At 37.0% G+C, this 26,429-nt stretch overlaps 8 protein-coding genes across 8 annotated transcripts; 3 read left to right on the top strand and 5 right to left on the bottom strand.

The window, feature by feature from the left end:
- Nucleotides 1-16: 16 nt before the first annotated feature.
- On the bottom strand, nucleotides 17-975 carry MONOS_1921 (uncharacterized protein; the record flags this gene model as incomplete). The annotated part of the gene is made up of 2 exons (XM_067871804.1): nucleotides 17-434; nucleotides 707-975. 2 exons carry the CDS (start codon nucleotides 973-975, stop codon nucleotides 17-19), a joined length of 687 nt encoding a protein of 228 aa, XP_067736303.1.
- Nucleotides 976-1,398: 423 nt separating this feature from the next.
- MONOS_1922 (uncharacterized protein) lies at nucleotides 1,399-2,699 on the top strand (the record flags this gene model as incomplete). The annotated part of the gene is made up of 2 exons (XM_067871805.1): nucleotides 1,399-1,789; nucleotides 1,885-2,699. The coding sequence occupies 2 exons, from the start codon at nucleotides 1,399-1,401 to the stop codon at nucleotides 2,697-2,699; spliced, it is 1,206 nt and encodes a 401-aa protein (XP_067736302.1).
- Nucleotides 2,700-4,832: 2,133 nt separating this feature from the next.
- MONOS_1923 (uncharacterized protein) lies at nucleotides 4,833-7,985 on the bottom strand (the record flags this gene model as incomplete). The annotated part of the gene is made up of 1 exon (XM_067871806.1): nucleotides 4,833-7,985. The coding sequence occupies one exon, from the start codon at nucleotides 7,983-7,985 to the stop codon at nucleotides 4,833-4,835; it is 3,153 nt and encodes a 1,050-aa protein (XP_067736301.1).
- Nucleotides 7,986-11,329: 3,344 nt separating this feature from the next.
- Nucleotides 11,330-11,791, bottom strand: MONOS_16883 (uncharacterized protein; the record flags this gene model as incomplete). The annotated part of the gene is made up of 2 exons (XM_067869754.1): nucleotides 11,330-11,648; nucleotides 11,712-11,791. 2 exons carry the CDS (start codon nucleotides 11,789-11,791, stop codon nucleotides 11,330-11,332), a joined length of 399 nt encoding a protein of 132 aa, XP_067736300.1.
- Nucleotides 11,792-12,988: 1,197 nt separating this feature from the next.
- MONOS_4592 (uncharacterized protein) lies at nucleotides 12,989-13,573 on the bottom strand (the record flags this gene model as incomplete). The annotated part of the gene is made up of 1 exon (XM_067874679.1): nucleotides 12,989-13,573. The coding sequence occupies one exon, from the start codon at nucleotides 13,571-13,573 to the stop codon at nucleotides 12,989-12,991; it is 585 nt and encodes a 194-aa protein (XP_067736299.1).
- A 157-nt stretch (nucleotides 13,574-13,730) lies between these two features.
- On the top strand, nucleotides 13,731-20,328 carry MONOS_4593 (uncharacterized protein; the record flags this gene model as incomplete). Its single annotated transcript, XM_067874680.1, has 2 exons — nucleotides 13,731-18,213; nucleotides 18,487-20,328. 2 exons carry the CDS (start codon nucleotides 13,731-13,733, stop codon nucleotides 20,037-20,039), a joined length of 6,036 nt encoding a protein of 2,011 aa, XP_067736298.1. The 3' UTR covers nucleotides 20,040-20,328.
- A 1,069-nt stretch (nucleotides 20,329-21,397) lies between these two features.
- MONOS_4594 (uncharacterized protein) lies at nucleotides 21,398-22,701 on the bottom strand (the record flags this gene model as incomplete). The annotated part of the gene is made up of 3 exons (XM_067874681.1): nucleotides 21,398-22,111; nucleotides 22,370-22,648; nucleotides 22,699-22,701. The coding sequence occupies 3 exons, from the start codon at nucleotides 22,699-22,701 to the stop codon at nucleotides 21,398-21,400; spliced, it is 996 nt and encodes a 331-aa protein (XP_067736297.1).
- Nucleotides 22,702-23,467: 766 nt separating this feature from the next.
- On the top strand, nucleotides 23,468-23,940 carry MONOS_4595 (uncharacterized protein; the record flags this gene model as incomplete). The annotated part of the gene is made up of 2 exons (XM_067874682.1): nucleotides 23,468-23,677; nucleotides 23,791-23,940. The coding sequence occupies 2 exons, from the start codon at nucleotides 23,468-23,470 to the stop codon at nucleotides 23,938-23,940; spliced, it is 360 nt and encodes a 119-aa protein (XP_067736296.1).
- Nucleotides 23,941-26,429: the final 2,489 nt, after the last annotated feature.

Below are 26,429 nucleotides of genomic sequence, written 5' to 3'. Positions count from 1 at the left end.
TCTGATTGAATTGGACTCAAAGAAATTGTTCTGTGAGTGCTTTGAAAGCATCTCGAAGTGCAAATTTAGAAGACGAGGAATGTGAAGACTGAACAGCTGAATCATCAGACGAAGATGAATTATTAATTGAATTCTCAGACTCACCGTGATGAGACACTTCATTTCCGGTTTCATTTCCTTTGCTGTCTTCACCTTCACCCTCACCATCCTCTGTCTTCTTTTCGTTTTGCTTTTCTCTCGATGCAAGTGCCTGGTACAAAACGGAATGCTCAACCAGCTGCTTGTTTGTGAGTGTTGTGCTGAGTGCTGAGTGGTTGAACAGAAGTGTCACAGTCTCAAACTCCAGCGGAATGGACACGTGGCTTGCAAACATCACATTCACACGCACTTCTTTCGTGGCAGACACTGCAGCTGCTGGGAAGTGGGCTCTGCAGCTGAAGATCGGCCATTTCAGCGGCACATCCACAATAATCGGCTGAGTTCTCTTCTGCTGCTGCTGTTGTTGTGCTGTTGATGTGACTGGTCACTACCTCCGCTGGGGATGATGCTCAGAATGTTCTCATTCACCTGAAGAATCTTCCTCGCAGACGCTCCAAAAACAGCTAGAAAACGCAGTAAAATTGCAATTTGGCTTTTCGAGTCGCCGATCTCATCCACATCCAGTCGGGCTTTTGAAAGTGTATTCGATGTGAGTGTGCCCCACTACCCGTTCCTCAGTCCAATAGCAGCAGACGAGACACGCTGCTTGTTCTCAGACAACGATGCACTTGCAGAGAATGGAGCAGCCGCAGAAGAAGAAGAAAGAGAGGAGGAAAGAGAAGTAGTTATTCCATTCAATTTTGAGTGTGTATCATGAACAGATGAATGAGGCGAAGGGGGAATGAAATGCTTGTAGAAGAGAGTGCGAGAGAAAAGCATGTTACTAACAGAAAAAGAAAAAGAAGAAGAAGAAGAAGAGGAAGAAGAAGATGCCATTTTCTGTCAAATTGACCGGAAGAACTCAGTTCAGACAGACATCAAGACAGCACTTGAAGCACCTCGTGGAATGTCTATTGACGTGCTATCTCATCGCCTAGCCTCAGACACATTTTCCAGAAGACATATTGTTGTGGGGTTATCTTCTTCTTCGTTGTTGTCCTCTTCTTCCTCATCTTCTTCATCTTCTTTTTTTTCTTCATTTCCTTTCTCTTCCTCTTTCTCCTCCTTTTCAGGAGCAGCGGTGCGTGCTGTTTCAGCCAGTCAAACAACAACAACAACAATAATAATGACGATGATGAAGATAATAATAATAATAATAATACCAATGATGACAATGACAATGACACAACCTCACTCCAGAAATCCCCTCGTCGTCATCATCATCATCATCAACTTGCCCCCGCGATAGATGAAGACGAAATGTTCTCTTTGTCTTCCTCCCGCTACGCCTCGCTCCGCTCCTTCCACTCCTCCCGCCGCTCCATCATGGACGGCTCGAAGCCCCGCTCGCACTCGCTTTCTTTGTCTCTCTCTGGAATAGGCACAATCAGTGGCACAGGAAATGGGATAGGAAATGGAATAGAGAATAGCATAGACAATGGAGTTGGTATGTCAACAGCCATTGCCTCAGAGATAAACATTGTAGGATCGGTGACAAATCGCTCGTTGAATGAAGAAGAAGAAGAAAAAGAAGACAGAGAGTATTTGAATAAGCATCAGTCAGTGACATATTCTGTTGGGGAAGAGGCAGCTGATGATCTGTTCTCACTCACCAGGGACAACAGCAATAAACTCAATGAAAGCATCATTGGTATTAATAATAATTACAACAATAATAATTTCAGGAATAATAACAATAATAATTACCTCTCTCCCCCATGCTCCCTTATTCTTTCTCCTCTCTAGACAGCTCCAGGAACAACTTCTCCGAAGGAGCTCTTCCTGACTCTTTTGACCCTCTATCCTTCTCCTCTCCCCGCTGCTCCTCCCTCAGCGCCTTCACACACGTCAACAGCAGCAGCGCTGGCACTTTCTCTGCCAACTCCTCAGCCATCAGACCTTCCGACCTCATTCTCCCGTTCCCTTCACTATCACTCTCTAAGCCCCGCTCTTTCTCTGCCTCCTTGTTTGACTCGGTGAAGAAGGAAAGAGGGACAGCTGCACACCACAGCGCATTCACTGAGACTGATCTGCTCTCTTTGCAGGACGCTATGGGCGATGGGCCAAACCCACCTTCCCTCGTCTTCTCTGACCCGATTGAAAAACCTCCGATTTCTTCATCCCTTTTGGCATCATATAATAAAGCAACGCAGCATCTGCAGCCTCTGCACAGCTCTTCTATCCCCATCGCTCCTTCCTCCTTGTCCCTTTCTCTGAGCGCTTCTCTGCCTCATCCGTTGTCCTCATCTTCGCCAAACACACTGGCATCTTCTCTGGATTCTGTGCATTCAGTGCATTCAATACATTCGGTGCATACAGATGCCTCTTCCTTCAACCCGTCGCTTGCCGGTATTGCTGGGCTAATAGGGCTGAGTGGAGTAGCGAGGCAGACACAGGGAGCATTAACTGTCAGTTCAGACACAGTTCCTATTGCAGATTCTCTTTCAGATAATGTTCTGACAGGTGCTGTTACTGAAAAGTGCGATGAAGAAAATAAGGAATTAACCAAAGAAGGAGCAAGAGAGAGAAAGAGAAAGAGGTCGATAGTTAACTTCAGATAATTGCTTTTATCCGAGTGCGAACATAAGCCTGAACCGCTCCCGCTTGTGCACAGTTAATGATATCCCTCTCTCTTTCACTCCTCCGCCTGGCATTAGCACTGGCATTGATGTTGATGTTGGTGTTATTCCAGAAGGCACAGACACAACAGCCACTGCAAATGCATATGCAACTGGAACTGCAACTGGAAATGGAACTTTGACTCGTCTGCGGAGCTCTTTCTCGACAAACTCGCGCTCCACACTGGCGCGTGAGTGTGAGGGATCTTTGGCTATTCTATTTTGGATAACTCTTTTACTGCTTCTTCCTCGTCCTCCTCCTTTTCTTCTTTCTCTTCTTCTATCTTCTTCTATCTTCTTTCTTTTTTCCTTTTTTCTTTTTTCTTCATTTTCTCATTTTCCTTCTTTCGATTCATTTTCTTATATGAAATCATATTTTTCCAAATAAATGTCTCCTCACATTCTCAATGTTTTGTATCTTCGAATTATCTTCTTCTTCTTCTTCTTCTATCATTTATGCCTCTGCATCTGAAGCAGCATTTGCTTCTGCAACGGCTTCAAAAGTTTCAGAATCTACACAACTACACTCTTCTCCTTGCGTGCCTCACATTATCTCTTCGATTTTCCCGTCTTTTTCATTGTTGTCGTTAACTTCACTATATTCTATTGAACTTGACGCAGATTCTGTTCGATAACTTTCGGCATAGGTCAAAATGCGCTCCTTTTGCAAATTGCGTTTTTAGGCATTAAAATTATGATGAATAAATAGGTAATAATTATTATAAAACTTTTTATGGACCGATTTTTCGAAAAAAATTTATTTTGTTGAAAAAAATGATTTTTGAAAAATGACCCATAAAAACATGAATTTCATTAAATAATATTCAAATATTAAAGAAAACGTGATTTTTGGACATCCAATGTGTTTGCATTATTATATAGACATATTTTATTTGTTAATTTTCATCAAAAAAATATAAATCATAAACAAAAAATTTAATTAAACATCTTTGATCTAACCCACAATAAATTTTTTAATATCTGGAAAATTGAATATATTGTTTTGGTTTAAATAGAACCTAAAAGTTTGAAAATCGAACACTTTCGTGTTTATTTATTTGAATGTAATTACGCTTGTGAATGTTTAATGTTATGTAATGCTTTCATTCCTTAGTCAAGAAAACTTTTTGAAATGCACTTTATTATTAAGAAGCAACTGGATATTCATTTCAATAAAGATGGCAATGTATTGAAAAAGTTTTGTTTAAACTCTGACTGGATAAAAATTGTTCAATTTAATTGAAACTTTGAAAAACTGACATATTCTTTCATTTTTTTATCTTTCATTTTTGAACTCTGCATGATTAAAACAAAAAGAAAGGAATTATTACAGTATGTTTCAGCAAAGAAGTTTTTAATTAATCAGTCGTTTAGAAATGTTTATATTTCATTCATTGAAAAGTTATTTTTGAATTTGTTCTTTGTTTTCTTGATCCTAGTGTCACGGATGATGACAAAAATATGTTGTAGAATAATTATAATTTGCAAGCAAAGTGAATAAATAATTGATTGAAAAATATTGAAACTGCTTTAGAAATTATAAAGATCATATCTTTTTCACAAATAATATATTCATTTCATTCTTAAAATTGTTTTATAAACATCAAACAATAATTGCAAAGATACAAATAAAGATGTATTTCCTTTACACAAACAAAAACATTTACAATTTTATGTGAACAACAAGAAAATTTCAAAATTATTGTTGCAATAAAGTGAAAAAGTCCTAATAATTATTGAAAAATGTTTTTGCTTTCATCCACACATTTCCTCCCCTCATTGTTATTCCTTTTTCATGTGAATTAGAGATTGCAAAATCTTTCATCAAAACAGAACTGTTAAAGATATCCACAAGAGATTCATCCCATCTGCATATCTCTTCGTCTCTTCCATTATCGTCATTTTCATGCTTTCCTTCTTTTTCATCTCCTTCCTCTCCATCAAACATATACGATCCAATCAGCACATCCACGCACTAACATATCCTTATCATCCTTCCTCTCTTGTTCGTGCTACGGCATTTCACAAAGGAACAGTTCAGCACACACAACCCCCTTTCAGCTCCATCCATCTTCATCACGCTTCCTTCAATATGCACTGAGATATTCTCAAAATTTTCTTCCTTCTTCTCTTCTCTATCTTTCCCATTATCTGCTCGTTTTCAAATCTTTCTTTCTCAACTCTCTTTTCTGCTTCCCTTAATTTCTTTCTCATTAGCACAACTACCGCAACAATCACAAACAACAGAATCACACCAATCACAATACATTCAATAAAGGCAAATAAACTCCATTCAAATTTATCCTCTCCTTTTGACATTATTTCATTTCCATTTCCCTTTGTTTCACTTGTATTCTTCAGAACAAATGGCTGTGCTGAAGAAGGAAATTCTGCATTCCCAAATAAAATTAACACGCTCGCCTCGATGTCATTTTCGCGACTACTGATGAGATCTTTTCCCACACTCTCTTCAACCCCTTCAAATGGGTCTCCAAACACAAACTTGCACCTCTCCACAACACACTCATTCACAAACACCATCATGCTCCTCTCCTCTCCTCTGTCCCCCATCTTCCCCTCAAAATGGATTGTGGATTTTGCCTTCTTCACCGACTTCACATTCAAATCTCCTATCTCACACCATCCACAAATCATGCATTCTCCATGAATTAAAATCATATTTGCAACGCTTCTCTCAATATGTTTATAACCACAACTTATGCTCTGGCACGGATAATTCTGTGCTCCACACCGTCTGCTATCATTTTCATTTACACTCACAAACACCTGAGCTGAGTGAAAGAATGTGATCAACGGAATCAAATCAACATCAACTTTCCCTTCTCCATCGCTCCCACACATCGAGTTCTTCCCCTTCAGTGCATCCCGCTCGAAGTCCAGCACAAACATCGTTTTATTGATCTGTTTCCCAATCGAGTGGCACTTGATGAACACATCCTTCTCCACAAACACCTCGTTCCCCCAAAACCTCACATTCTCCATCCTTATCCCAACAGGCCCAAGTGCACTGGCTCCACCCCCATTCGGGTCAAATGCTTCAACCATCATCCCTCCTCCTCTTCCCTTCACCCCATAGCACGAACACATCCCCAGCGAACACCCAACAACTCTCACTTCTGATTCTCCTCTCTTCAGACACACTTTCATTTCTCCTTCTTCCTCGCTCATTTCATTCCTGCAACTCGAGATTGAACACCCCTCCAACACACACTCCATTGCCCTCGCAAATGAATCCACACTCAACACCCCTGCTCTGTTTTCTCCATTTGTGATGAATGAAAACGAAGAGCCATTCACTTTTACCACCACTTTTTTGTTGTTTGAATTCCCATTTCCCCCTCCATTTATCCCTTTTTTGGCTTTCATCCCATTCATCTGTTCATCCTCAAACATCGATATCAGACTTCTCTCCTTCACCCCAACATTCGAGATGTTCACATCCTCCACAATCACCTCTCTTGTTGCTGTTGCACTGAAAGCGATGAACTCTTTCAATTTGTCAACCGCATCCAACAAACACTCTTGAGCAATAACTCTGCCTCCATTCACTTTTATCAGGCAACACCCAAAACTTTCAACAGTCCCGCCAGTTGATCCAAATGAGCAGTCCGTGACTGTCAAGAATGCATTTGTTCCTGACGATTCAATGAATACTGCATGATTAGTTTTCGCGACTGGTTTTGTGAATGTCATGTTTACAATCGATAAACTCACATCAGATAATATCATTGAATCTTTTGGATCATTCTCATCTTCATCACTGATCGTCACTCCTGTCCCTTTCTTTGTTCCTTTTATCACAACTGCTGGCACCTCTGAATCTGGCAAATTTAGCAATGAAGACAAGAATGATATCGGATGGATTAACAATCCTGATTCCACAATGGCAATATGTGTTTCCCCTCCTCCAAGCGTTGGATATCGAAGTGATGTCAAGTGATCAATCGATGAGCATGGTGCTTCAGAAAACCCACACCCGCTGAAGTCTCCTCCTTTCTCCTTCGATACAAACCCATTCCTGCTCCAATTGAACCACAAATACACAACAAGTGGAATTACATATCCATTTTCTCCTGTAGTCTTCTTCTCCCATCCACACAACTTATCCAATGAATTCTCATCACTTGCACTCAACCCCCATTTCAGTTGTTCGTTTGACATAGCCTCGTCCAGCTCATTTCCCGATATGAACACTTTCTTCCCTTTCCAGGCATTGTACTCGCTGAATGTCACTCCTTCCATCTTAAATGATCCCATTGTATCTGCCAAACTCACAAACATCCCTCCTCCCATTCCTCTTCCTTTCTGCAAGCTGTCCTCTGTTGGCACCTGGCATCCTGTGAATGTTGCGCTTTTAATCTCCAAACTTCCTCCGTTCTCAACTGAAATCATCATCCCTCCTCCTTTCATCCCACTTCCACCTGTGCATGTTGTTGAAATGCTGCAGTTATCCACAACTGCGCTTCCTCCTTCTTTTATCGCAGCACCAATGCAACCTCTTCCTTCTCCGCTCCCGTCTTCCACCGTCACTCCACTCACTCTGCTGTTCTTGATGTCCAATTTCACTCCGCTTGTCATCGATATTGGCGGCTTCCCATTCATCGTCAGTGTCGCTGCAATTTCCATCATTAATCCATCCACAATCAGTTCTCCTTCATTAATCTTCAATCCTGCTTCAGATTTCTTGACTGATAAAAAGCAAACTCTACTTTCATTCAACGACTCCACTCGAACATTTAAGAAATGGCAAGAAACTCCAGCATCGTGAATAGCAAAAATGCTATTTTCAACATTGCATGATTCAATCGACAAATCATTCACTTCTACACTGCCTCCAATCGCATTCACAAATACGCAATCAAATCCATTGTTCATTCCTGCCTCTGAATGGAATGCACATCCAGTTATCACCAAATCTCCATTTATATTTGAAATAATTGTTTTGGCTGAGTTGTCAAATCCAGATGTTAGTTGAAGTTGGATATTCCTCAATTCAAGATGAATTTCATTCACCATGAAATGTTCCAGTTGATTTCCAACTGCCTTTTCAACATTTAATATTGCTTTCACATTCTCTTCTCCCATCAATGAAGACTTTTTGATCTGATAATTGGATACATTGAATGAATCTCGAATAATAGTTGATCCTTCAATCTGAATTGTTTTATTTCCTTCTTCGTCTTTCATGTTTTCCATCCGCTTCCGCATTGTTTGGCATAGCTCATCCTCACATCTCCAGCTCTCAACATCAGATCCACTAGAAAAGCTAAATCAATCTCATTCTTTGTATTTTTAAAAACACACAAACGACAAACTTTAATAAAGTCCATTGTTTTTATAACTCAATATAATATTTCATTGGGAAATTGAAGTTTATCTGGGTAAAAAGTTTCATTTAATAATGCAATGATCTTATCTAATTCAAAAAAAACATAGAAATATAAAAGAACAAGAAAATATATGAAAATTTAAAGCAAAATAAATAATATTGTTATTTAAAGAGTCATTTATAACCTTTTGCGTTCCTTTGCGAACGAAAATGACTAATATTAGGTAGTTTTAGAATATTCAAGCAAAAAGGCACACTTTAATGCAACTGTGAAAAAAAGCTGTTTTCAACACAAAACAAGTGCGCATATAACAATATACTTTAATTTTATATATAAAAATGAAACTATGGCAAACTATTGAGTTCTATTTAAGCCAAAACAGCATATGGGACGAAATATTTTGCTTTATGAATTTTGTTCCATTCTACTCAAACAAATATTTTTCTTAATTTTAGTATTTTTCTGTATTTTTTTGAAATGGGAATGAAAGACTTATAATGATTAGGTTGGAGAAAATGTTTGGAACATATCGTTGTTTCTTTCATAAATGCAAAAATTTTATCCCATATTCAATTTTTCTAAAGAAAACTAATTTTATTGTGGGTTAGATCAAAGATGTTTAATTAAATTTTTTGTTTATGATTTATATTTTTTTGATGAAAATTAACAAATAAAATATGTCTATATAATAATGCAAACACATTGGATGTCCAAAAATCACGTTTTCTTTAATATTTGAATATTATTTAATGAAATTCATGTTTTTATGGGTCATTTTTCAAAAATCATTTTTTTCAACAAAATAAATTTTTTTCGAAAAATCGGTCCATAAAAAGTTTTATAATAATTATTACCTATTTATTCATCATAATTTTAATGCCTAAAAACGCAATTTGCAAAAAAAGCGCATCTAGACCTATGCCCTCTCACCATATATTTTGTATGGAAATAATGACGTTGTCAAAGAATTGTTTTCCGTTCTTGTTGAAACACACAAGTATTAACAGTAATTTGATCAATATAAGCGTGTAATCCTTTTTAAAAAGCCGAAAATGTTTAATTTTTGTATATTATTTGCTTCGTCATTTTTTGGAAAATTTACAATAATAATCCGTCTTATTAATCCGTAATGAAGAATTTGTGCAATTTTACACATGTGGGACAAAATATTTGACTTCAAGCATTTTCGAAGAAAAATTATGCACTTTTCATTGACTTTTTGTGAATATAAGATTTGAAATAAATGGGTTCATTTTTAGAAATACATGTGATGTCACAAAACATTTTGTTATTATTTCAATGATGTTTGTTTAGAGTAATAAAAATCAAATTTATTTTGAAATCTGGTAAAGTGTAATAATGTAATAAGAGAAACAATATTTTCATGCTTAGTGCATAAAAAGCTTGAAAGTTCATATTTTCCCCCATGTGTTGTTTATATATTTTTTCGTTGAGGAGAAACATGAAGGACTTGAAGGAAAAAAAATATTCAGGAAATGATCTGTTTTTTTACAAAACCTATATGTCAATATTTTTATGAAAAGTTCCTTTTGTTTTATTTTCTATTAAAATAAAAATTTCATAATTTCATCAAATTTCTGTTCCCACTCACGAAATTTCTCTCAAAAGGAAATAAAACCTGAACAATTCAATTATAACCATCACAGTGAAATTTGGTGAGTGGGAACAGATGTTTGATAGAAATATGAAATTTTTATTTTGATTGAAAATTAAACAAAAGGAACTTTTCAAAAAAATTTAGATATATATTTTATTTTTGAGACTTCACAAAAAGAATAACCCATTTTATTGAATAAAAACAATGAAACATTCAATTCAATTTTATTCATGCTTCGAATATTTTGAAAAAATATCTCTTTCTATTAGTTAAATAAAAAGAATTATTATTATGATGTCAAGTGTGAAAACTGTTTGATTATTAAAATTTTTTGTGAATGTGTTTATGTTGCACAGATAAAAAAATACACATTTTTATTTAACTTGTGAAAATGTATACAAAAAGTTGATTTGAAAATAATAAAATATTTATTGAACTTTTCTTATAGAGACTGATATTTTTTCTAAAATTTTCTTGTTATCTCTCAACAACGCGTTGTTCATTTTTAAATAACAATATTGTTTATTTGTTTCTGTTTGAATCAACAGAAGAAAACTTAATTTATATTGTAACAGGAAGAATATTTCTAATAATTGAAGCACGTTAAAACAGCAACAACATTAAGTTTGTAAAAAAATTTTCTATTCGAAACTTCTTTCTGTTTTTTTGTTCAATAATTTTTTAATTGGGTATTAAAAAAACAAAAACATTTTCATAAAGCATGATATGTTTTCGTTTGTTGAAACAAAATAAATACAAGAAAAAGATATGAAAGCAATCTTTTTTATTGTTTGTTTGATATAATTCTTAACAATGCAAGAATTTTATTTTAGTAATTATAATCTTTTGAAAACCTAGTAGTTGTCGTTTTTTTTGTTGATATTTTTTTCCCCTTGAAATTGAAATTACATCTTGATTGTTTTGAAAAAAAATTCTGAATTTACAGTTCTCAGCTATTTATCGTTAATGTCAAATTCGAATGATTGTTCATCATTAAACAAAAGAATCAAATGCTAATGTTGTTGTTATTGATATCAAAATAAAACAAAATTGAATGACAGTTTTGCCTTTTAATTATTTAATGTGATTGAAAGACATCTTTTGAAGAGTAATTATCAAATTGATCTTATTCAGATATTCATCAATATAATATGGGGCGCAGGAATATTTTATTTCCACATTTTCCCAGGATCCACATCTGTGATAAGACGCTCTTACGTTATGAGAGTTGCAATAAAATTTTTTGTGTTGCTGTTGCTTGTTATAAACCGCTGTAATGGAGAAGGCATTGCGGAAAGGCAAATTCAACAAGAAATGAACAAGGAGATGCATGAAGGCAGGATCAACATTGCAAACGGAAATGACAATAACAAACATAATGTAGATAATTCATTGGCGAAAGTTGTAAAACCAGCTGACAATCGCATCTGCTGTATTCAAACAAGTCTGAATATCATCAACAGCTCGTTGTGCGCGACCCATCTCAACATCGTCCCTCTCAGCGGTTGTCCACTCCTCACTGCCCAACACCACTCGGCTGCCTCCATTTTCTCTTTCACTTTCCAAGCCCAACCAGCAACAAAATCTCCACTTTTCCTCTCTGCTCATTCCTCCCTCGCCCTCACAAACTTCTCCCTCATCACCCACCAACCAGCCTTCCTCTCCTTCCCTCTCTTCTCCACCCCAAACAATCTCCTCTCAGATGCCCACTCCCCAATCCCTGCCTCCTTCTCCATCTCCCACTCCTCTTTCTCCTCCTTCATCTCCCTCATCCAGCCCTTCCTTTTTTCTCCTTCTTCCCTCTCTTCCCCTTCCCCTTCTCCATCTCCTTCCCCTTCCCCTTCTCCATCTCCATCCCTTTCCTCTTCTCCTTTATCTTCCTCATCCTCATCGTCTTCTTTTTCTGCCCCTTCCCCTTCCCCTCTCCATATCCATCACCAATCCCATCCCCACCTCCAAATCTACCTCAATCACCATCTCTCAAACACCCTCTTCTCCAACATCTCCTCTCCCCATTCCCATTCATCTCTTCCATCCCTTCCTTCACACTTGCTCAATCCTTTCATCTCAACCTCTTCTTCCTCTTCTTCCACTTCCACCAACACAAACTCCAATACAATTCCCTCCTTCTCCCTTCACTCATCCCTCTCCATCCACTCAACCATCTTCCTCCACACCCACAACCCCATCGATGGAGCCATTCTCCCCAACCTCAACAGCCCATCCACTTCTCTCTCTGCCTTCAACACCTCTTTTCTCCACCAAACACGCTCTTCACCAAATGCTGCTGTCGTGCATGTCGGATCTGAATCTCAAAGGGCGAAACCTGGAAGATTGACTTCTTTTGATGTTAACAGCCATCGCTTCGAATGGTGTGAATGGAATGATACAACTGGTGGATCTTCGTCTGGTGGCGCACTTTTTGTTTCTTGTTCAAATGCTAATCTCACAATTGCCTCTTGTTCATTCAACAATTGTTCAAATTCTAATCATGGCGGAGCGTTGAATTGCGATGAGCTATGCAGTATTGACTTTTCGAAAAACAATTTTTCAAGATGTTCATCTTCAAATGGTGGATCTGCTTATATAGCTCAACCGCCATCTTTTTCTGTCTGGAAATTTTCAAATAACAAAGTTGAAAGTTGTTCAATAACAAACTGGTGTGGAACCGGCTGGTATTTCAATATGTATTACTTTCCAATAAATGGTCAGTTCTTGTTTTCTAAATGCAAGTGCATCGCAAATACTGGCGGAAATGCCGCTGGCTCTTTAACATTCAATAATCCTCCAGTCAATAAGCCAAGTCTGTTTTTAATAAATGATTGTCAATTTATTAATAACAAATTGACTGCATCTGTCAAATATGGAGGCGCTGCCATTTTCTTCTGTTCGACTTGTTCCTGGATGAGCGGAAATAAATTCATCACATTCTGCTTCTTCGATGGCAACACCGCAACAAATGGTAGCGGGAATGATGTGTTCTTCAGTGGCAATACAATCACTCAATCTCCATTTGAGAATTGTGGATCAACAACTCCAACCAAAAGAGTGTATAATAATGGACAAGCAGACAATGAAACTTTCAACAGTTGGCTCCCACTCATTGCCCAGAATAAAATCGTTTCTAACAGCGGAACTGATGTTGATGCCTGTGGCAGACCCCAACAGACCCCATGTGCCACCATCGAGTATGCCCTCAACGGCTTCATTTCCCTCCTCCACGACGCCTCCCTCACCCTCCTCACCTCAACATTTGTTCCTCTTCAAACACTCACTTTCAGCGCGGTTGACACAAAAATCACAGGAAATGGCACAACTGCCACCACCATCGCCTCCAGTGGCATTCCCCAACCATCAAACTCACATTCACAGTCATCACAATCAACATCATCATTTTCATCAATATCAACATCTTCTTCACCAGATCCATCTGTCTCGTCTGCCCTCTTCCAGCAGACCCAGGGCTCCCTCACAGTCTCTGCCCTCGCCATCGCCCACAACTCCACAAACCCCATCACCCCCATCCTCTTCCACCTCTCCGGTAACTCCCCTTCCCTCAATCTCAACACAACCACCATCACCGGAACAACCTCATCTTCATCACCAATCACCACACCCCTCTTCTTCATCACTGCAGGCTCCCTCTCCCTTAACCACACAGCAATCACAAGTCTCACCCTCAACAGCCAGAGCATCTTCCGCCTCACCTCCTTCACATCTCCCCTCACCCTCAACTCCTCCAACATCACCCACATCACCTCCACTGCCACTCCCACCAGCTGTGTCCTCTCCTCTGCCACCTCCCCTGCCCTCGCCATCTCCCTCCCCAACTGCACCATCACCAACATCGACTCAGCTCCACAACACCATCAGACTGCCACCAATGGCGGGTGCATCTCATTCGCCTCATCTGCTTCTACCAACACATTTTCGGTGAGTGACACAACCTTCTCCACCTGCTCTGTGAGCGAGGATACAAGTTCTGGAGGAAAAGGTGGGGCACTCATGATCGAGTACAACGACGATTCAGAAGTGTCAGAATCCTCCTTATCCATCACCAATATCGTGTTTTCAGCCAACAAGGCCAGTGTGGGAAGAGATGTGTTTTGTGTGTGTGAGACACTTGTCGCTTCTGTGAAAGAGCCCTTGTTCGCCTTCATGAGAAACATCACTGAAAAAGACAACTCTGTTGTTGGACATGACAGAACAGAAGCATTTGGTGATTGGGATGTGGATTTATTCATATTCTTCGATGGATACTTCGCAGACAAGGCATATGTTGATGGAACATCTGGAGTGGAAAAGGTGTATTGCGGGCTGGAGAAAGCGCCTTGTTTGAACGTGAATTATGGGATGGGGCGTTTGAAGAGAACGGAAGGCATCAAACAAGTTATTATTGTTTATTCAAATTCGATTATGGCTGGGAGCTTGGATGTTGGTGGAATATGTATCAAGGCTAGAACTGAGGCAATTGTGAGTATCGAATGCAAAAGAGAAGTGAGCGGATCTGAAGCGTGTGTTCTGAAATTAGAATCGATGACAGAAATGAAGTTCATTGGGATTGTTATTCCATCGAGTTTTAACAGAACAATCACATCTGTTATCAAATCGAGTAGTGTAAATGGTAAGTTGCACATGAAGAACTGCGCAATGTGCGTGACTGGAGGGAAACTGAACACGATTGGATTTTCATTGATCATATCTACTGGAAAGATGGTTGAACTGGAATCTGTCACGATTTCAGATGTGAAATCATCTGTCTCGCTATTTTCATTTTCTCTTACTTCTGGAAATGTGAATGAACAGGAACACAAAGTGAAACTGTTGAATTGCACAATGGAAGGATTGGAAATTGATAATGGAGAAACAGTAGAAGGAGAGGCAGCGGTGCTTGGAGGGAATGTGGGAGTTGGAATGGTGATAAATGGAAGCAAGATAGAAGGGGCAGTGTCGGAGAAGAGCAAAGAAGGAGGAGCACTAAAGATAGTGTTGGAGGGAGGAGGACATGTGGAAATTGAAGACAGTTCATTTACTGGATGTATTTGCGAGAATACGAGTGAGAGAGGAAAAGGAGGAGGAATATATTTGGATTGCAGTTCAAATGAAGTCGGATTTCAACTCACATCAATATCGTTTTCTGGATGCTCAGCAACAGTTGGGAAGAACATGTTTGTGAAGAGCAGCAATCTGGTGAACAGTGTGAAGATAGAGCGTTTTGCGTTTGGTTACTCAGATTACGAGGAGGATGGAAATGCATTTGTTGGGGAAGATGGGATTTATGGAGAAATGGATCTTCGAGTGTTTCTTGTTTCTTTGAAGTGGGTGGTTGTATCTGTGTCGAAAGATGGGCATGACACATTGGGATGTGGAAGTGAGATATTCCCATGCGAATCGATGAAAAATGGAATTGATCATATTGACAGAAGTGGAACAGAAGGAGAAAGGAAAGTGAAAGTGAAGGACGAAGGGGCAATTGAAGATATTTATTCATTTTCAGATGAACTTGTGATTGATGGATGTGTGAATGAAGGAGATGAAGCCAAACACAAGACAGTTTATTTTGAAGGGACAATCAAAGGAAATTCTGCATCATCATCTTCATCTGTTATTTCATCAATTAAGCCACTCAGCTTGTTATCTTTAAAGTTACAGATTCCAAACCAATTTACACCAAGTATGAATTCCTTAATCTCTTCGAGTAATAATCTTAATCTCGTAAACTGTTTATTTGACTTCCAATCATCAACGGCCATTCAATACTCGTTGATAACAACAACCACTGGAAGTTGCACATTGAATGGATGCAGTTTAAAAGGGTCTTCATTTGTCAAATCACCATTAGTGATTGCTTCTTCTGTTTTGATTGAAAACAACAACTTAACAAATATTGCGAACACTGGAAGTGGCGAAGGAGGTGTTGCAAAAGTGACATTGAAAAATGACGAAAATCTGGTTATTAATTCAACAAATGCATCATTTTGCTCACTTTCATCAGCCAATGGAAAAGGCGGATTCTTGTATTTGGATTGCAAAAATTGTTTGGATCAAACACCATTTCTTTTTGATGCTGACGTAACTTTTGAGAACAACAAAGCTGCAATTGGAAAGAATGTGTTCATTTTGGGTAAGAATTTTAATTCAACTGCGACAAATGAGTCATTCAAGTTTGATTACTCATCAATGAAGGATGATAACAATTTGTTTGTCGGAAGTGATGATTTTCATCAAAAAAAGGATTTATTCATGTTCCTCGTTCCATTCAGCTCGTTTGAGATATTTATTTCTTCTATTGGATTTGATGTTGCACGTTGTGGAAGTGGGGAAGAGCCATGTCAAACGATGTGGAAAGGGATGAAAAACATGAAAGACGAAGAAGGAAATAAAACAATTCAGATTGAAGGATCAACTATTATTCGAGATTCATTCAATGTATCCAATTATCAGATCAAAAAGTCTTCATTGATGGGAGAAGAGAATGTGAAAGCAATATTAAATGTTGAAAAGGCAGTTGGAAATCAACTGGAACATTTCATGGTGAATGAAATTCATCTTGAATTGAGGAATATCCAACTTCAACTAACATCTGGATTTGACAACTCAGCCAAAACAATTATTTCAAATATAAATGGAGATTTGGTGATAACTGGATGTGCATTCCATTCAGAGGCAGGAATGAACAATGGATTTGATTGCGTATTTGTGAATGCGATTGGAGGCAGTGTAGAAGTGAATGATTTGTCGATTGAATCATGCAATGTTGGAAATAGCATTTTTGCTATTCACGATGCTGGAGTTTCTTGCCATTTCTTAAATGTTCGAGTGGAGTCGTTGAATGAAAGTAGAGTTTGCTTTTTATCAGTCAAGAAATCTGAAGCAGGATTGAAGACAAATGGAGAAAACGAAGGTGTAAATATAGAGATTGAGAAATCATCATTTTCAGGAGTGAAGAGAAACGACAATGGATCAAGTATTTTGGATTTGAAGAGTGAGAAAAAGATTTATTTGGTTGTGAATGAGAGCAACATCACAGAAGACAAAGCAGAAACAAGTGAGAAAGGAGGGGTAATATTCTTCACATTGGGTGCATCTGGATCAATGAAGATAATTGACTCAACAATCAGCTATTGCAGCTGCAGCAACAGCACGGGAAGAGGAGGAGGAGTGTATTTGGCAACAAAGGAAAGAGGAGAATTGAATTTCACATTTGTGGGGATAAAATTTAGTTCAAACACAGCTAGAGTGGGAAATGACATTTTCATTGAATGTTTCAACATCACATCTCAGATCAATGAAAGTCAATTTCCGTTTGATCTTCGAGAAGACCATTACATTCGTGATAACGCAATATATGGAAGAGATGAGTGTGATCATCAAATCGATACAGATCTGATTGATTTTGTGACGATTCACCAGAGCGACACGATCATTGTGAGCAGTGTGAATGGATCGGATGAGAGGCAATGTGGAACAAATGCTCTTCCATGTCATTCGATTGATTATGGACTGATGCATCTGACTTCAGATTTCATGAGTCTGATGTTCATTGTTGAGGAGAGTGTGATTAGTGAAGAGATCAATTTGAAGGAAATGAGTTCGAGCTCTAAGAGCAGAGAGATGTGCAAAGTTGAAGTGGAATCGGGGATTGAAGGAACAAGAGAGACTTTGGTGGCAACAGATGGATCAGTTTCATTGCTGAGAGTGAACTTTGTGTTTGATCCGTTTTTCAACTCTTTTCACGAATCACTGATATCACCAGAAGGAGGAATTCTTGAAATTATGAATTGTTCATTTGACTCAAAGCAATCGAATGAAGGAGGAAATGTTAATTTTGCAAATATTCCATTTCACATTTTTGATGTGGCAAAAGGAGAATTACAACTTATGGAATTCAAAGTGAAAAATCTAATACTTCGTGAATCAGCTTTGTATCTTTCATCACCGCTTTCATCAGTGGTTTATTTATTCACGGTTTGCAATTCAACAATAGAAACTTCTCTGATAAGCATTAATGAATGTGGACAATTAACAATCAAAGATTTCTATACAGAAAATATCACTGTTGAAGGAAATGAAGAAACATTGATATCTTGCTTGTCAATGAAAAAGACAATTCAATTGACTAATTGCACAATGGAGAAAACAACTTCAAAGACCACAAAAGGAAAAGTGATGAAAATGGAGAATTGCACAGATATGAAAATAGATAGTTGCATTTTTGATGGGAGTTCAAAGGAAAGAAATGAGAAGAATTCAAATACAGAAGAAGAGATGTGCAGATGGTCTGGATCTCTTGTGGATGCTGTGAAGAGTTCTGTGATGATGAAAGACGCAACAATAACCAATTCACCAGAAGGTGGAATAACAATTAGTGGAGGAAATGTGATAATTGAGAAAGGAGAGTTTTTGAATAATAATCCTTTCATTGAAAAGTATCCATCATTGAGAAAAAATATCATTTGCTCAGATTCTGGATCTTTGAAAGTGATGAGTTTGAAAGGAGGAGATGGAGTTTTGCCAAATTCATCACTGTGGATGTTGAATGATGGGTGCAGTTTTGATGGAATTGTTTCAGAAAGGGATTCATCGTTTTTCATTCCTGTTCTGGAGAGCGTGGAAACAAAAGAAGAGACAAATAGAATGAAGCTTACATTCAAAGGATCGCTTCTTGTTCCATGCAATCTGTCATTCTCAGTTGTGAAGAGAAAAGGAGAAGAGAAAGAGATTGAAAAACATGATTTTGATTCAAATGGGTTTTTATCAGAAAGAGAAGCAGAAGGGAGTGTGGCAAAGGATCTCCTCAGCAATTGTGGAGAGGAAATAGAGGTGACTGTATATTTAATGTTTGGTTATGTGGAATCTCCTTCTTCGACACAGTCATTCATACTGAAGAATGCAAGCGAAACAAAGATTAATGGAGATGAAAAATTTGTTGAAGGAAGAAAAGAACGGAAATCTTATTGGTTGTTGATTGTGATTGTGCTTGTTATTTTATTGTTGATTGTTCTTATTGTATCTATTATCCTGGCTGTTCGATGGAGAAAGCAAAAGAGAAGGACCGAAGAGCTGGAAGTGATTGTGAATGACACAGTGAGGAAGGATCCGAAGCTGATTGAGATGATGACGATGGAGATGTCGCCTGAGGAACAATGGAAGAGAGCAGAGAGGGAGGCAGAAAAGAAGAATGAGGAGAGGATCAAGAAGAGGGTGTATGAGAAAAGCTTGGGACACTCGGAGTCATCGGAGCATTTGCTGTCTGAGAGTGGCTCCACTGAATATATCTTGGGAAAAGACTCAGACAAGATTCCAGAATGGATGCTGGAGAAGGTTGAAGAAGAAGAGACAAGAAAAAGAACTCCTTCACCTTCAATATCTTCAACATGCTCAACTGATTCAGATTCAACATTTGTTCGAGGAGAGGATCTGTGCCCAACCACCTCGTCAATGTCAAATCTGGTGGATGCAATGGCCTGCTCATCGCCTCATGAGAAGCTGATTGTGGATTTGAGAGATTCTCTGTTCATGTTGCTTCATGGGAGGAATGAGAAGAAAGAAATGGCGATTGGCACTCTAAAGGAGAGAGAGGTGACCGGAGCGCAGATGCTGTTCTGGGCGGCGAATGGGGCTTTGCACTCGCTTGAACATGAGGAAGACGAACTTCCCTCTTTGCGAGACCTGAGTCCGCACATCGTGCTTTTGTCAGAGCACATGTTGATCTGCATCGCCCTCAACGCAAACTACTCCTTTTCATCTGATGATTCTGACTCTTCTTCCATCTCATCATCAACAATTGTCACATCTGCCAGTGGTGGCGATGATGATGATGACTTTCTGCCCTCATCTGCCTTTGAGGATGAAGATAGTTTCAAAAAAGAGTGTTTGCGATGGAAGGCGCCAGAGCTGGTGATGAACAAGAAGATGGGTGCAACAGAGAAGTCAGTGGCATTCTCGATTGGGATGATGCTGTGGGAGTGTCTGACACTCCAGATCCCATTTGGAGAATACGAGGCAGAGGTGGCGGGGAAGAAGATTGTTGATGGAGAGAAGCCAGATGAGATGGGGATTGAAGAGAGTGGATTGAAGAATGTGGTGGATGCGTGTCTGTCAGCAGAGGCATCGAAAAGACCAACGCTCGCTGAAGTGAAGAAAGAGCTTGTTGGACTGTTTCCTTCTGGGACATTTGTTGTGACGATGGCAGATGCAATCATTCTTGAGGAAAGCAGTGAAGAGCAGGAAGAAAACGGTGAGAGCAAGGAGTGTGAAAAGGAATGGAAACTTGAAGTGAATGAAACGAAAGGCAAGTTTGACGAGGGATGAGAGCTGAAGGCAAAAGAAATATCATCAATGTATGAAAACTGTGTGAGAAAGAAAGAAAGTTGTTTCAACATATTTGCCTCAATTTTGATCAAAACGAAAACTCGTTTCATTGAGTTTTGAGATTAGTATGATGGCAAGTTGAATGACAATAGAGCACACTAATTTTTGGAATTTAATTTTAAAAGCAGGGCAAAGATGATTTTTTAGCTGACTTTAAAAAACTTTTTTCATTAAAAACAATTCAAATTAGAACGAGTTAAATTCAAACATGAAAAAGCAATTGGAGAAACTATTTTATTTTGGAGCAATGCGTTAATGCTCGTTTTGAAAAGCAAAAATTCAATCTAAAAATATGACTGAAAAAAGTTTGTTTTGTGTCAAATGAAAATATATTCAAATGATTGTAATTTCGGACTGAACATCGAAATGGAAAAGATCAAGCCACAAAGAAGTTAAAAAGTTACTGTTGTATATTTATTTCTTTCACAATTATAAAGAATCCGTTTATATAATGAAACTGAATTTAGGGTTATAATTTCATCAAGACCATTTTTTTAATTAATCATTAACTTTTCACACAATTTCATATTTGAAAAGAATTTTAAGTATATATATGAATTCAACAGATAAAATTAAATACATTTTGAAACAAACCCAATTTCGCATGGTGGGAGATGGGGAGTTTGGCCCATTCCTTGAACTTCTGTGTGGAATTGGAGGGTCACATGGGGCATAAAACCTTCAGTTTGTCAAAAATGTTATTTTTTCGGTTTTTTTTTTTTTTTTTTTTTTTTTTTTTTTTTTTTTTCATTTCATTGTTATTAAAAAAGAAAAAAATTATTACCATCGTTAAAAAACCCGGGAATTTTTCAAAAACCCGGAGAAGCCTTTTTTTAAATTTGCATTCAAACTTATTCAAAACAAGAATTCCTGTATGATTTCCGCAATACGAACCAATATAAAAGCAGGTATGATTCATTCGTCAATTGAAATCGTATCTGTTCGTTCAATATTTATTGAGTTGTGTGTTTTAATCATAGAAGAAATTCAAACTGCTTTTTGGCTTTGTGCAATCGAAAGTTAGAATTTGTTGTTTGTTTCTAATATTTCCATGCAACTTGTCTTTGTTCGCAAATAAAATTGCTTATATTCAAAACTCAATGCCACAAACATTAATACGAATTAATAAACTTCAATTATTTCTATTTTATCAGACTTTTCTGAAATGAGAAAACAATTGTTGTATGAATAACGAATATAAAAAGATATTCTTCATGATAAATGCACTTTTCAAGGATTTGATTAAGTTGCATTTGTTTGTCGTCCAAACCAATGAACAATTGCCTGAAGAATTTTTGTTATATCTTCGATATCTTTCTTTTGTTATATGCATCGTCGTCATATTCGATCCTCATGCATTTTCTTTTCCATTTCATTTTATCGCTTTTTCTCCTGCAACTGTTTCCTTTTCTTTTCTCCATTTTCTCTTCTTTCTTTTCTTTTCTTTTCAAATCCAATAAATCTTCTCTCGATTGTTTCTTTTTTTCTTTTCGAAGAATGGAAGCACAGTTGATTTCTTTCATCTTTTGAATAGATTCATTTTCACCATATCTTTTTTTTACATCTTCAATTTTCTTTTTCTTTGGAGAAAACTTTCCAAACAGCTGCTCTTTATTCTCATCGTCATTTAATGATGCTTCCTTTTCAGGTGTACCACTTATTCCTTCAAGAACCGGAGCAGCTTTGACCGGCCAAACGCCCGTCTGCCTGAATGCATGCTTAATATTTGAAGGTGCGACCGCAGCAGAAAGAGCTTCTGGAAGAATATCGAAGATGGCTGAGCGAAACGCTGCAGAAGAATGATCAGTTGGAGCTTTGAAGCTATTATTATATGTTTTCTTGAACCGTGCAAAAATTGAATTATCGCACGGTTGGAGAAGATGAGTTAAATTCGGAGGAAACTTTTTTATGATGATGTTTTTCTTTTTTGCAACCATTTCAACAGCTTCACTGTTGTGAGAAGAATGGTTATCCATCAGGAACAATGCAAATTTCATTCCTCCATCTTTCATCTTTTTTTCAATATTATCAAGCCAATAATCAAGCATAATTTTTTCGAAGATTTTTGAAGTGATCCATCCTGAAGATGCGAAGATATAATTTATGTTGAACGACGAAAGCATACGAAATTCCACTGGAATTTTTTTCGCAGGCCAAAGAAGAAAAGATGACAAACATGAGCCATCTGCGCAGGCACATAAGCACAATGTCGTGTTAGAAGTCTTTTTCGGAGAAGGAGTCGAAGGAGGTTTCTGGTTTTGCAGACATACCACAAGTTTGCAAGAATCTTCACCCAGATGAAGTGAAGTTTCATCAAAATTAAAGATACCTGATGGAACTATTTCTTTTTCATTCACAATCTGCGAAAGTTCATCAAACCACTTTCTGACGGAATCAGAAGATTGGGAAGATATTTTTGCAGTGTCCAATTGCTTTGAAACAGCTGACTTCAATATTGAACTTTTTTGAATAACATAGTATGCGGCTGTTAAACTTGGTATTTTTTTCGCTTCTTCGTCTTTTGAGGATTGTTCCAAATGCTCCACAATCTAAAAATATATAAAAAAATTAATTTTTATTATAAAAATTAAACATAAACCATTTTGTGCACGTCTTTAACTCTTACTGTTTCACCTTTTGAGAGATGAACAATAACTTGGTTTTCGATTTTTTCTATTAAATCTGGCTTAATTATCGGAGGTCTTCCGTTCACTCCCGCCTTCCTTTTCTGCTTCTCTGCCGCTATTCCTCTGTACCATGAGCCATTTGATATTGTACCAGAATCAACAGCCACTTTTCTTGTTATTATATGATCCTTACGCAGTTCAAATATTTTTTGGGATGCTTTTTATCTTCTCATTTCGGAAGTTGCCAACTTTTTTCTAAAATTTAGAAACTTCAATTCTTTTGAAACAGCCATTAATTTGGGTTTGATTTTTGATAATGTTTTTTTTAAGTGAGTTTGAATTTTGATTTTTTGTTAAGGCTTCAAAAAAAAGAAATCATCAAAGTGTCGAAAAATTGTGAAAATGAAAAATATGATAATTGGAGAAGGCTTAATTCAATTTCTTTTTGAGAAATGAATATATTTCAAAATTTAATTAATTTAACAACGCATATTCAATAACAATGAAATGTGATTTGTTTTTTTTGATTATGGATTTATGATAATATACAACGAGAAATAATGCAATTATTGATAATGCTTTTTGACAAGATAATCATGAACTGTTTTTTCATGAAGTCCGGGTTTTTGAAAAATTCCCGGGTTTTTTAACGATGGAATGATCTTGAAAAATATTATTTGAAAAATGAAAATATCGACAGAAACAAAATTAAAAGAAGGTCAGAAAAAATTACATCGAGCAATGTCTTCGCGCAAGTATAGAAAATACAACAGTCGGCTGGAGCGAATGGCTCACATCGTTGTAGATGGAGTTGTTCGTATAACTGATGCTATCAATTCTAAGGAATTTGGTCGCACTGGAATAAAAAATGCTGTGAGAGCTCTCAGAGAAGGAAGGCTGGTTGGAAAAATTGGCAGACCTGCAGCAGTTGTTGGCGAAAAGGAACAAAGAGTTTAAGTCGTTATTCATATTGAAGCAAAGTCTGGAACATGTTTAACGTTAAAAAAACAAAAGAATTGGTTTGTTTAATTTTTATTTATATGTTTTAATCATTTGTTTTTCAGATAGAAAATGTTATAAACGACAACGATGACGAAGACTCTCCATTTAAAGAAGTTTCAATGTCTGCCACGTATGGCTTTGTCAAGCGTCATCCGGAGCTGAAGACTGGAACGCCGAAGAATCTGGACATTAACAGATTGGCTGTTTCGTGAAAAAGTGTTTTTAAACCCTGGTATAAAACATTTGACGAGATGCATGAAAAGTTCCATTTAAATTTGGCACTGATTGTTAATATTGATGAATCGACAACATGCCTTTTTACAGATTCAAAACAGCTTGTTGTGCATCCAGCTGACACAAAAGCAGGTTTTACGAAAGAACTACCAAGAATGATCATCTCAACATTCGCAGCAGCTGTTGCAGCTTATTAATATGCCTTTCCTTCCATTATTATATGGTCAAGCGCAAACCTGCCAGAAGAGCTGAAAAGCCTTTTGTCATAAACACTTGAGATATGGGTAAATGAAAGTGGCTAGATGGACAATGAGTGATTGAAAATGTTTGCTCTCACCAATCTTTTTCATTCTGTCATCGAAAGAAGAAAGTGTATAACACTCAAAAACGAACGCATTCTTTTCCTTCTTGATTCTCATGCATCTCGCGCAGATCCATCGATCTGGCGAGAATTCCAAAAACAACAAGTCGACGTTTTAACCTTCGTGCCACACAGCACACACATCTGTCAACCACTGGACAGAGGAGTGTTTGCTATGTTCAAATCCGAATCGACAAACAGATTTGAAGCTTCACCTTCCTCTTCATCTTCTTCAAAACGAGCTGCAATTTCAGACGTTCTCCGTCAAGTCATCTATTTATCATTATCACCTTTTGTTATTCATAATGCGTTTGCTTTCATTGGTGTTTTGTATAATTCTTCTGAGCCAGTTCTTTTGAAACTGCACGAATTATCTATTTATCCTCTTCCATCCCGCAGAAATAGATACAACTTTTATGGGAAAGTGATAAATGATGAAAATCTTTTTGAGAAATGGGAAAATCATTTGAAAATGAATATTGAAAGGAAAAATGAAATGGATGAAAATAAGAAAAATGATGTGAAGACTCTTGTGGATGAAAAGAAAAAAATAAAAAGAAAATTTCTTCATGTGAAAAACGATGATTATGAAGATGAAAAGAAAGATAATGCATTAAATCGAGGTGAAGGAAAAAGGAAAGTTATCAGAAGAATTAATTCTGATTTTGTTTGCTTTTATTTACGTTGTTTTTTGAACTTTTGACACTTCATTTTTTTGTGTCAGAATATTGAAAAAGGGTCAGGAGAAAATAATAACCCTATTATTGCTCAAAGCTATTTCTCAAAATTTCTTGCTTTCAGCATTTTTTCGCCGCATTTTCGCTTTTATCTGCTATTTTTATTGAATCTTCCTCAGATTCTGCCTCCACCCGCGCAATAATTTTGATAGAAAAAAAATCATAAAGTTTTTTGGCTCTTTCTCATTAAACTCAGAAAAAATAAACTCCAAAACATGATATTCAGGTTCATCTTCATCCGTCTGTTCGTTTTCATTTCTTTTCACCAACACTTTGCAAAAGAAGAATAAAGCCTTAAATTCGATCTTAATTTCTTCTTCCCTGTTAATGATTTGTTCACCTTCATTTCTTTCTCATCGCTTTTTCGAAAAGAAGTAGTTGCAGATCAAAGGAATGGAAATTGCAAAGATCCAAATGGGTGATTTTTTTTGATACAAAAAAATTCCGATGTTTGATCAAAAACAAATTTAATTAAGGGTTCTATTGATTGGAAAAAGGAAAGCGATGATCATACAAATGTATTGCTTTAAATATTATTATTATTAATTGCTTGTTGATTTTTATTTGAAACAAATAGTTTTTATTTCATATTTTAAGAAATTGATAAAATTTCTTCAAAAATTTTTCGATAATTTGATAAACAAAACAAAACTGAAGCTTTCTGAATAAATAAACATGATAACAATAATTGAGATAACAATATAAATCAATATCTTAAGAAAAGAACAGTTAAATAATATTTTTGAAAAAAAAATAGAATAAGATAGGTCGAAATCGATAAAAATAAAATGAAAATGTTCAATTATCAAGCGTTTCATCATCTGACTCATCATCCATCTTTTCCAGAAGTCATTTCTCCAACATGTCCTTCAATTTCTTGATCTTCTGAAATTGTTAAAATTTGTGTTTTGTGAGTTGCATTAATCTTTCTCGATTTTAAATAGATTGTTTTTTGTCTGAAAATATCATCTCCAATTCCCTTCCCAATCCCTTCATCATGCACACTTTCCATATGAATTCGCTCTCCCAACTCAGTGGTCACCCTGCACAACGAGATATGAAGCTTTTTCTCATTTTCATTTTTTTCCACATCCTGCCCTGAAAACAACACAAAAACAGTCAACAGATAAATATTCATATAAATAAAATAAATAAAGACCAAACTGAACTTCGCTCGTTTTTCACCAAGCACACTCATTTCCACATCCATCATCATTCAAAAAATAAATCTCTTCATTTCTGTCTCAGAATGGCTGAATACAGCATTGCATCCTTCTCCACAAAATACATCGTGTATCTCTCTGGAGGGTCTTCTCAGCCCGTACACATTGTGATGGATATCCAAAGGGGTTTTTTCAGTTTTTGGCAT

The sequence above is a fragment of the Monocercomonoides exilis genome, assembly GCF_001643675.1.
Source record: "Monocercomonoides exilis strain PA203 chromosome Unknown scaffold1-2713096, whole genome shotgun sequence".
NCBI classification, from domain to species: Eukaryota; Preaxostyla; order Oxymonadida; family Polymastigidae; genus Monocercomonoides; species Monocercomonoides exilis.
The sequence above is the reverse complement of the archived record's forward strand: the minus strand, read 5'-3'. Positions and strand labels throughout refer to the sequence as shown.